We start from the raw sequence: 12,244 nt of genomic DNA on the forward strand, positions 1-12,244 counted from the left end.
GGGCTGCCCGTGGCGAGGCAGGGGGGGGGGTTCCACGGCTGGAACAGGTCCATGGCTTCAGGATGGCCGTGGCCCAGCCCAGCCTGGCCCGAGCAGGGCCTGGCCGGGCCCGCTGGCCCCCACACGGGGCCTGCAGCCACCTGTCCCAGCGCCGGAAACGAGAGAGAGCTTGGGGGGGAGTTTGCCTATTCTTAAATGTGGATCACAGAGGTGGTCACAACTTTAAGTGGCTTAGAGAATTGTCCATATCCAAACTGGCCAGCTGATAGGTTCTATCAGTTCCCAGAGGAAACTGTAAGCACCCCTTAGCAAGGACGTCCCTTCCGGGACTATGCTTGCTAACCTATGACATAAATACAGATCCCTGACCTTCTGGCAAGGCAGGAGGAGATCAACGGAGAGGAACTAAAGCCAAGGCTCCTGCATCACCTTTCCCACCTCCCCTCTGCTTCAACTCTTCCTCCAAGCTGTTTAAGCATTAGAAGACATTCAATACTGCACAGACAAAATGAGGTCTCCCATGGCAGGAAATCTTACGTGCAAAATACAACACTCTGAAGACTCAGATCTCCGGCACAATTTCAATCTCTGTTATGAAAACCATATTGCAGCCACTTCCAAGTGCCTGATCAGCTTATAAGATTTCATTCAGGTTAAGGGGTCTCAAAGCAATTTAATCAGATGTATAACTTGCATGGTTTTAATAACAGGAAGAAAAAACACAGGAGCAGCTGCCTCGGTTAGTGCTCTAGAATAGGTATTGCCATCTCACTGTGACACAACAGGGGACAAAAATGTCCAAGTACCCAAGAGATGCTTTGTTCCAGAAAAAAACAATTTTTGTTCCATAGTTTCAACAGAAGAAATCGAAGAAAACACAGCAATGTGTCAGTAAGTGCTGCTGCTGTTTGTCCAAAGGAAATGCAGCACAAACACACCAGGATTCAGTGGGAGAATCAGTGCAGGTGTTTGGGCGTCTGAGAGACCCCCAGAGGGATTGGACAGACTGATTTCAGACACCCTCCAGAAGAATTCTGCATCCTCCCAGTAGATATAACAAATTAGAGCACAAAAGGGAATTTAGAGGGTCACCAAAGGCCTTGCAATACTTTGAGAAGCATCTCTTGGCAGGAAACTAACTCCTTTCCAAGGTGTGCCATGACTGTCACAGCCCATGGATAGGTTCAGCATATCCACAGAGAGAACCTAATTTGCTGTCTGATCAGCAAGCAGTTGGAAAAATCATGTAGCAGTTGAAACAGTTCCACATGGAAGAGATTTACAGAACCACAACTTCCCCAATAATTTTGAGAGCAGCAATCTTGGATATTGAATGAGACATGAGAGAAAAAAAAAGCATTCAGTCCTTCAAGAATTTGCTAAACCTGCACCACAAACACAGCTCGTGGACAGGTGCAGGGTCAAATAGCAAATTCAAGGCAGACAGAGTTGCAAACCCAATAATTTTCTAAATACCCAGTGTTACTCTAACATCTAGACAGGTTTTTTTTCTTGGAGGTTTCCTTTTCTGAGCACCAACCAGCCTAATTCTCTTTAGCTTGCAAAATCAGACAAGATCACAGCCTGGAGGGGAAAGGCTGCCGTGATAAATATTTCATGGGCTACATCAATAAAATTTATTTTGCCAAGGAGAATGGAAGGAGAGGAAAAGCAGAGAAATAATTCATTAAAAGAACTTGAGCTTAGCAGTGCTGGGGAAAAAAGCCATGCTAGGAAAAAAGGAATTAAACAGAGGTTTTAAATAGGTCAGAAGCTTAAGTACTCTTAACACATGGCAAACTGACAAAGAGCTGATCTTTTCAGAATGAGAGTACTGCAAAGTGTATGCTTAACAGTAATTCGCCCCTTTCCAAATAAATATCCCCAGACACACAAGTAGCAGTTTCAGCTTGTTCCTATCATCCAACTTTTAAGACCTGCTCAGTACATGAAAGTGTCATTGCTCAAAACCTATTACAGAATGCAACTGGTACCTTGAGGTCTCCTTTATTTCTCAGAGCAAAAGTCTTCCCTGTTTGATATTGGATGGGGCAATAAGCTGTGTTTTCCAGAAGACAAAAATGCAGCAGCAAGAATTAAGTTATTTTGTTCAAAGCTTAAACTTTCCTGCAGTGCAGTAACTCAGCAGCCTAAAATTTGCAACTTGCATCATATATTTTGCAAAAAATGTTTAACTTTTTCTTTCTTTCTGCCACTATTTGAAGCCATTTCCAGTGATACAAAAGTAAACAGAACCTCAGTTTTATGACACCTTTTCCATTTACTCCCCTGCTCCATCCAATCTGGACCTCTTACAAACAGAGGTCAGCAAGATGAGCAAGGAAAACCAGCAGAAATTCGTTGTGTTTAGGCAAAGTAAACAAGTCCAGGACCCAGTAATTCCCAAATTCTAACCCCAAACCTGCCAGTGACTTGCTGTATAGCTTTGACTCACTGGATTTGGGCATTTTGTTTTCAAATGGGTAAATTGGAGAAGCACATACTGTGCAAATAGTGGAACAGTCTCAGGACATGTAGATTAAATAGCATTAAAACCCTTCACAGCCACTTCAGTGAGATTTGGTAACAGGCAAAGTTTACCTCTTTAGAAATCTTTCATTTGAAATTATTAAACAATTTTATGGGATGATGAAAAAAGAGAATTGCTTGCTAACCACATGCAAACCATCTCCCATCAGCAGAGCTGTCTCAGGACAATCTGGTCAATACCATCCAACAGCCAAATGTTCTGTAAGTGATGCTGAGCTGCCCTCTAGTGAAGTCAGAAACCACTTCCAGCACCTGGATTTCTGAAATTCAGGACTCAGTCCCAAATAGGTTTTAGCCAGATTTGTTTATAACAGAAGAAACCTACAGCAAGCATCTTAATACAGTGTGCTTATGATTTAATTTTACTCTTCCATCCTAGGGTCTTTAGTTTAGGTTTAGATTAAAGAGGGTACTCAATTTAACACCTCCAGAGCATACCCTGCTTTTTCCAAGATTTGTGAATTTAAATTCTCATTTTACAATGAATCACTGGCAAAACCATTTCAAAGACTTATTATATCTAAACATATGATAGTTTATTTTTTAAACAGCATGACAAGAATTCATCAATATGCTCCTATAGTCAAAATTTTTGACATGGTTATAGAATTACATTTTTCTCATGCTCAGAGTACATTTTCTGGGATGCCACTTTCACTGAAAGTGAAATGACCTCAGTGCTGGTTACTGGAGCACCTTGACTGGTGCTGTTACTGCCCAAAAAGCTCCATTGTGGGAAGGGGTCAGACATGACTCACAATTTATTCTCAAAGCAGGGTTTCACTGTAGCAGGTTCCTAATCAACCTTTTTTTTCATGAATTTAAGCAGAATGAGGTAGCCACATCAGGAAGAGAGAAGAGGTGCAGGATTTGGCAGCAGATGAAGCAGCAGCAGCAGCTGTACCCCAGTCCCTGCTGGGGGACCCTGATGGCATTACAGTTTCACCACTGATTTAAAAATCATGTGAGACTCAAGATTCTTTGCTTTCACAGAAAGATAAGACTGGGGTCTTCCTTAAGAATTAAACCCATGTTAGATGCAGTTGTTTGGGTGACACAGGAGGCAGGAAAGCATAAATGGGGGTGGGGTTTTTTCACTTCTTGCTTTAGGGCACCTTGAAGCTCCAGCTGGGAAGTTGGGCTGAGCTGCAACACCAACATCAACAGGGTCTCAGGGGAATGGGCTCCTCCAGGCAGCAAAATGCTGTTTCCAACCCAGCCTCAAGTGAAGCAGGCTGATGGAAAAGCTCCTGCTAATAAATGCATGGAGCAGAGGTCAGTTTACACAAAATTTCTGTTTCAGCACTGGAATATTTCTCATGCTTATAATAATTAAGACATTTAAGCACTTCTGGAAGACACCAGCTTGAGTGCCAAGCAATAAAATCTTACTTGTGAGCTTACACAAAGCATTGGAATAAATTGAAACAAGTTGCCTGGAAACTTACCAGGTATATTTATTTTAAAAAACAAACAAAATTTTAAAATACATACGTTCTATTACTATTTTGTAGCTTCCATATACAATAAAAATAAAAAAAAGTTTTGATTTTGTCAGCATCCTTGTATCTGCAGGTTACAACACCTGGGGAAAGACCAGTAGAGAGAATTTTGTTAGTATTTTCCAAACACTGAGCCATTACAAAATTCTATGCAAGCTTAACATGCAGCAGTCAGAGCTGCTTCCAGTCTGAACAAGTTCAGCCTCCCCTCATTAACACAGCTTTTGTCAATCTACTGTATTACTATCAAGGCTACAGGTTTTTCCAGTTTCCCAAGAAGACATTTAAGTGCACAATAAAATCCTATCTACACACAAACTATGCTTCAAACTTCAGTAATTCATGTAATGGTAATTTGAAATGATGCAGACTTGTGTAGGCTCACAAGACACCAGAACAGGATCAAGCCAAGGACCTGCCAGCCTGCAGCTGCTTATCAACATTGCTGAGTTTGATTTAAATATAATCAGCTCAGTCATGCTGACAGCAGTTTTTAGTTGAACTATCAACTTGCTGCATTATCAGAAAAGCTGAGAATGACAAGGCCAGTCCTACTCCAGCCCACAAGTGACCCAGGCAGGACAGATCACACAGGGCTAAGAAATTCTTCCTGCCATCTGTAAAGAAGTGGAGGCAGCAACATGAAAATTTTGAGGCTCCTCAAGCCAATATTGTGAACAGCTCTAGTGCTATTTTCACCTCAGTTACTGGTTCATTTTCTCCTGTATCTTCTTTTAGAAGGATGAATAATGTTTCAGCCTAAAGAAAAAAGAAATTGAGAGATTTAAAACTTCTCAGTAACCTGTTGAGGGGGCAACACAAAAAAACAACAGCTCTTCAGCAGTGTCACTGAGTATCCTTAGCTAATCTGAAACATGGAGCTTTGAAACAAAGATAGCAAACATCCACCTGCTAGAATTACTTAAGTGCCATTATAATATGCAGTTCAAGTTCACATAAAGGACAAATCACAACATTTATTCACATTTAGGAATATTTCTAGAAATTTTCCCTGTCAGTCTTGGTAAATCATTAAAATCTCATCTTAAAAATAAGCAGTTTTTCAAGCATCATGAAGTTATGAGTTGAAATAAAATAAATATTCCTGCTTAGATTAGCACTACTCCTCACCCCTGACCACACCAGCAGGGGAGGAAAATAAAAAAGTATGGAAACAGGGTGTATTTCATAATCAGACAATAAACAAGGGTTGTTCTCCAGCAGGGAAAGCCAACTCCACACTCCAATAACTCATCAGGTGAAATTCAGATCAGGAAGTTAAACCTTATCACTTACAGTCAGGGCCCCATCTTACAGAACACAGATGTTATCTGGGATTAATGGACCTAATTTAGTACGTACCTAAATAACAAAGCTTTGCCTTTGTTATTTGCTACAGAGAAATATCCACTTCTGGGAGAGAAGTCCATAGATTGAGTAAGATAAATCTGTTTTCTCCTGAACACTGGGAAGTTTGAGAATACAGTGTATGAAGGAAGGTGCACCTATTGAGAAATAGGTCAGAATTTAAAATTAGAAAAAAACCACTAAAAATGAAATTAAATTACGAATCTGTAATTGAAGGTCAATGTTAAGTTCAAATGTTCAGTTATATTCCTACCCTACATGACTCCATATATAGAATTCTACTGGAGAAAAGGAGCAGGGAACACACCATGGAACCAATTATTGCAATTCTTGGGCCTACAAATCCTCAGAATAATTCAACAGTTCCACTGTTGGCAAGAATTCTGATAAGGCTGGCAAGAAAAAAAACCCTAGTAAGATGGTTACAGTTACCAGCTGCTGAAAACTCACATTTGTTGCTGAGTTATATTTACAGCACTGAAATAGAACCACAGACTGGTTGGGTTAGAAGGAACCTTAAAGTTTTCATCCAGTTCCAACCCCCTGCCGTGGTCAGGGACACCTTCCACTAGACCAGGTTGCTCCAAGCCCTGTCCAACCTGGCCTTGAACACTTCCAGACATTTTAGAAGGCACTTTAAAAAGGTAAAAAGGTTAACTAAACCACAAAATGTTATTTTCAGAGCAACTTTACTAAAGAAAATACAATTATATTCTTGTAAATGCAGAGTGTCTTGGCCATGTCCAGATCTGGTTGGTCCAGCACCTTATACAGTACCTGTATCTGCTTCATATCAGCTTTATTACATCACCAGCAGTATTTTTATCAAGATATAAAAGAAATATTGCAATAAAGAAGCTGAACCTACCAATTTGACAGCCTCATCAGTGTCACGGGAAGCCACTGCCAAAATCTCAGTGGTGGGATTGAAGGTCACACAGGTGGCAGAAGTAACAAGGTTCATTATGGCTTTAACTGGTTTAGGACGGTTTTCTTTGAGGCAAGTATCAGTAGTGTATAAATTTACAACTCCAGAAGATGAACTAAAGAATAAAATGAACAAAGATTATACCAAAAAGTGACATTTCAGTACATATTGCCTTGTTATCTATAGCCACTACTCACCAGAAGATGTAATTTCCAATTAGTTAATGGAGTTTGTAATAATATTTTGTTTGGAGCTTGATTTTCCTTTGGAATTTATAACAGTATTTAGTGGAGGGGTTTAGGTTTTTGCTGATTTGGGTTTTCTTTTTACTTATATATTAAGAGACTCAACTCTGATGAGCCCATCTCTTACCACATGAATTCAAAAGCAAGGAGAGTTTGGTATCAAAATGTTCTGAAATAACTTCAAGTTTTTTATTGTGGGGGGTTTTTTATAACTGTAGCATAAGCTCACTTAAAAATCCTCTTCTGCAGTGAGCTAGGAAAATACTCCTGTATTTATTTGCTATTCTCATTTAAAAGAATCCAGACACTGGCTGAAACTGCATCTCAGTAAATGTATTTGGAGAAACAGTTTCAGCCTGTGGCTTTGAGTTGAAGCCCCTTCTGACGGGCTAACATGTTGCCTTTCAGGAAACAAATTCAGAGTACAGGGAAGAGAATTAGAAAATGGAGAAGACCCTGAATCAACATTCCTATTACAGAATTTGTAATTTCTGTCAGTGTGATTTCAAAATTAACTGCTGGACCCATACATGGCAATACCAACACCAGTATGACTCCTATTGTTTTAAGTGTACTATGGTATTTTATATTTACACAGAAAAAAAAGTAAATTATTATCATAAAATAGGGAATATTCATCTATTTATGTCTATTCTAAGCTTATTAGAACCAAACCATGTTCCTACACTCTCACCAGACACCCATGAGTTCACTGAAGAGCTTCAAAATGAGAGCACGAGAAGCTGCCAAAGCTGTCAGTCACTTACCCACATGCCACATACTGGTTATTTTTTGAAACAGCAATGCACTTTCCTTCCAAAGAACCTTCATCTTCAAATTTGTGTAGACATTTTCTGCTTCTCACATCCCAAATGAAAACTTCACCTTCCTCTGATTACAGAATGAAGGATATTAGAGAAACCACATATACACATCACTTCGTTGGTCTATTTTGCTAAAATAAATTTAATTAGATGACAACTAGAAGCTCATTTACAACTATCAAATATAGGATATTTTTAAAAAACCCCAACAATTAAAGGCATACTAAAATAGTTAACTCCATTCTTTAATGATTGATCACTTAGTTATGTTTTTAGGTGAGATACTGGCATAATTTTTTAAATTATTTTTCTAAAACGGTAAGTAACTTCTAAGAACTCATGCAATTTAAATGGAATTATGATTGGAGCTGTTGGAATACTCACTTGAATAGCTGTATATTTTACTGCTGTCTGGGGTGAAAGCAGAGGCAGTGCACCTTCCATTCACCTTCATAGTGCTGATCAGTTCTTTTGTCTGTAGGATGGAGAACAATGGTGACAGAGATTCTACCAAAAATCTATAGGAAAGTTGATTCCTGTCCCACAAAAATCTTAAGTTAGCTGACATTCAGAGAACAGCACCAACGTTTTCAGTGCCTGCAGAGCAGAGCACAAGCTCCTGAGTCCAGCTACAGCTGGATCAACAAACACTTGTTTGCTCCCTCACTGAAGGGCCTGAGTTATACAACAGAACTGAACTTTCTCCTTTAAAAGCATTTTTCCCTGTGAAAGTTTAAAACAAATCCAGCTGCCATCATATGGCATTTTAAATTTCAGCTGAAAGATTGCTCTATGCATTATGAATCAGTATTTGGCATGATTCATGAACAGGGTACAACAGCATGCACTAGCATGACTCCCAAAAAAGCAGTCCTATATTCTATCCCCAGGTGCCTGTTCCCATGCTGTTTCCATTCCTTTTGCCAGCACAGTGCTCATGCAAGCAGCTGAAATACAACACTGACATATGACATCTTACAGCTGAAAACCCCATGGAACTGCCCTGAGCTCCAGCAGCCCCACGGAGCTGCAGAACAAAGTCTCAGAGAGCCCAAAATAATTCCCTAAAGCTGCAGTGGGTTGATTCAGCAGCACATTTTTGAGGGCTGTCACAGTATGTGTCATACCTTGGCTTCAGCTGAAAGTTAGATTGCCTTGCAGATGAGACAAAAGCAGATTCAAAAGGGAAAAGGTGCCAAGGAAAATGAAGCTACATGAACCACGCAGAGAAAGTACCTTCATGGACAGCAAGTGAAGGTAACCTGAAGTTCCAATTAGCAGCATAAATGATCCATCTGGAGAGAGCTCGAAGTTTCTGAGAAATTTTTCCTCCACACCTTTAAAAAGAGATTTGAAAATTGAAATTGGTGTAATTTATTCTCTGACCTCAACATTTAGAGGTAGGATGACTAAGACCTGACTCCACTTCAGCTTTTCATTTCTGCAATATGCTGTCACAGTGAAGCTGAACTCAACCTTGCTCCTGTGTGATAATTAATATCCCAGACAAATTAACCCTCAAGGTACTTTAGTTCTTTGAAGACAGGTTAAAAATACAACCTCCAACTCCCTGCACTTCCTTTTAAAGCAAATTCATGTGCCATCTTTATTTGGGACAGCTTGAACTGTGCCCGGACACTCAGAGCTGCAAAACATACCTCGTACTTTTGGGATAGGGATGATACTCCCAGCCATCATGTCATACACAAAGAACATACTGTGGTGAGTGCCAGTGGCTATAACTTGTTCTCCATCCATACTGAAACGAGCCTTATAAATTGGAAAACTCTCTAAATAGATGCTCTGTATTTTTGGGTTCCTTATACCGTCCACCTTCAAAAAAGAAAGTAACAAACCAGGTTGTCATATTGAGGAATATATCAAATACTTTTACAGAGAAAAATCATATCAACTACCCAGCTGAGACTTAAGTAGTAAGACCACTGTGAAGCAGTGAACTCTTCCTCTCTCCTACAAATGACGTGGTTCTTAGCTCCTCACCTCATGTAAGAGGCACTCCCTGCCTTTCTGATACACCTCACACCTCGTGCCCTTCCTCATCTTGCCCATGCTTTGTTCAAATCATCACTTCTGTTGTGCTTTTTCTAAACAGAAACATCTGCTTTGATTTGGGTTTTCTTGCAGCCCTGTGGGAATATCACGTTCCACTTGTGTCTGACCATTTCACTGATACTGGGCCATGCTAAAAGTTCCTAAAAAACATTAGGATCTTTAATTTTCAGAGGAGCAGGGCAGTGTCTCAGGATGAGCACCTTCCTGCTGCAGCACAGCAATTTTGCAGTCTTAAAGCAAAGTGGGCAGCTTGCCCCACTACAGGTTCTCCAAACAACTTAGGAACAAAAAACCTCCTTAGTCCTCATCACTGCAAACCTTCAAACCAAACGTTTTTAAACACAAATCTTCAGCTAAAAACTCTGGTACAACTATGCTTGCCAGTACTCTGCATGTGCTCGGTGTGAAGTCACAGATGATAGAAATTCCTTCTGAGATGCCTTTAACCAAGGAATTTCAATTGTAACCACAGACATTACACCCAGTGTGCAGAGGAAGAGAAAAAACAAGGTCTACCACTCCAGGCTATTTCATGTACACTCAGAAAAAAGGTTCTGTGTAACATTTGCAGAGTACAGACTGAAGTTCTTCACCTGGAAGAGGGACACAGAGCGATCATGCCCAGCTGTCATCACCACTTGAGCTGAAGGATGAAACTGCACTGTCACCAGTTTTCCATTGGCAAAACGTTCCTGGTTTGCAGGAAGGCAGGTGCTCATCTACAACACAGATCAGACAGTTAAAACAATCCCAACAATCACTTGTGCTGAATAAAAAACCAATTACTCTTTACACTACAAGACCTCAAGCCTGGTGATGAACTTTTGTGCAGCATGAGGTGAGCAGAGCACACACAGCCAGTTCAGGGAGCTGCTCCAATGCAAACACAGGCTGCACTCACCAGCCTTTCTACTGGCTTTAAAACTGAGTGTAAAACCAGCTGCATTCTGACTCATCTGAGATAGCTGTAGGAGATAGTGTGAGAAATACTCGTTTAAGGCTGTCTTCTTAAAGACCATTTCACTAGCTTCAAAGTTGCGGGAGAATTCCATCCTTCTCTGCAGAAATTAAAATCCTATTACAAGATGCTGTTTAGAGTGCAGAAAATTCTTATGTCAAACAATCCACCTCAGTTTATTGTTTCATGCTTTCACATGAACTATTCAATTTTTATATCCTCTAGAGCTTCTACTTGCAGAAACAAATTCACAGAATCACTAATTTTATACACAACCAGAGTCAAAGTGTGCACCTAAGTCCAACTGAAGTGGAAAAATAAGGTTTGTCTTTACCTTTAAAATCCCTCTTGGCAGAGACTCCGAGCTCGTGATGTAATTGCCAGTCCTGCATAGCAGATCATCATCTTCATCACTGTCACCTCATTAAACCAAAGCACATGGAAACAGCTAATTGCACAAACATCCACAGCAAAATCAACACATTCCTCACTGAAACAAATTAAATTAAAGCACACTGAAGGAGTAAAGCTGACTTATCCAGCATATTGTCACACTACTGAAACTAAGAAGACATCAAAAGTAATTCTTTTCTAGCAAGCTGAACAAGGAATCACAGAAACACTTATCAGAATAGTATTGGACATATTTACTATCACTCAAAGTCCTTTTGGATTTCTTCCTGTTTTCTAGATCAGCCCAGGCAGGAACTCCTCCCATGGCTTGCTGAAACCTTGCAAGAAAAAGGGGAAAGAGAAAAAATACATAACTGTTGTGAAACAGTAATTTCCTTCTATAAGTTAAGTACTTAGAAGAAGCAGTCAGAATTTTGCAGGATTACTTGCACTTAGAACACAATGCAAGCATTTAATTAAAAAAAAAAAATTAAGATGTCACTGTTTCTTGTATAACTCCCTAGAAGACAGATTAGTTTGTGCACTTTGACTAATACAAGTATTAAACAAACTAGTCTAGACAATGCTAATGCACATTTTATTTAAAAACACTGCAAATACTGCAGGAAGCACTGGTTTTAAAGAAGCCACATGAGCACAGTGGCTAGAGAAAAGTGACTTTGAATAGCACATAAATGTTATTTTAGCTCACAAAATTGTTGGGTTGGAAGGGAGATCAACCCTCTGGAGCCTGGAGATCACCCAGGCCAACCCCCCCACCACAAAGCAGGGTCATCTGGAGCAGGTGACACAGGAACATGTCCAGGTGTGTTTGGAATGTCTCCAGAGAGAGTCCACACCCTCCCTGGGCAGCTGTTCCAGTGCTGTGTCACCCTCCATGGAAAGAAACACTTTGTGTTTTAGTTTATGGTCACAGCCCCTCATCCTGTGCTGGGCACCACTGAAAAGAGTCTGACACCATCCTCCTGGCACCCACCAGGAGGTCAATGATCCCACCTCAATAAAGTCAGCCACAAAAACATTAATGAAACTCACTGTTCCTCAAGTCTTTTCTTTAGCTTTTTCTTAGTAAGCGTTGTCTCAGCATCACTTTTCATGAAATCTTTCCTGTACTTATGGGTCATATCAACACTAGAGGGGAAGAACACACAGAACACAAAGATCGTTCAAACCAAGGCCACTTCAGTCACTCCCAAGCGTAAGATGTCATTCCCACCACCCAGTCTGAACTTACTTTTCCTCAGCTTCATCATCCTCATCCACCCAGGCTGGCTTTTTGGGCAGTAAGTCACCTTTCGCTTCATTTTCCACCTCCGAATCGCTGGACTCTTCCTGGAGGCCTTTACCCTCTGCAGCAGTAACCTGAAAACAACCGAACGGGC

General features: G+C 40.4%; 1 protein-coding gene across 1 annotated transcript; it reads right to left on the bottom strand.

The window, feature by feature from the left end:
* Positions 1-3,972: 3,972 nt before the first annotated feature.
* UTP18 (UTP18, small subunit processome component) lies at positions 3,973-12,233 on the bottom strand (the record flags this gene model as incomplete). The annotated part of the gene is made up of 13 exons (XM_017726774.1): positions 3,973-4,135; positions 4,752-4,811; positions 5,415-5,557; positions 6,289-6,463; positions 7,361-7,484; positions 7,802-7,892; positions 8,654-8,754; positions 9,076-9,250; positions 10,084-10,209; positions 10,783-10,868; positions 11,100-11,179; positions 11,898-11,993; positions 12,097-12,233. Coding segments are annotated over 12 exons (1,359 nt in total), but the record flags the coding sequence as incomplete, so codon positions are not given.
* Positions 12,234-12,244: the final 11 nt, after the last annotated feature.

Source organism: Corvus brachyrhynchos, unplaced genomic scaffold (assembly GCF_000691975.1).
Source record: "Corvus brachyrhynchos isolate BGI_N302 unplaced genomic scaffold, ASM69197v1 scaffold522, whole genome shotgun sequence".
Classification (NCBI taxonomy): domain Eukaryota; kingdom Metazoa; phylum Chordata; class Aves; order Passeriformes; family Corvidae; genus Corvus; species Corvus brachyrhynchos.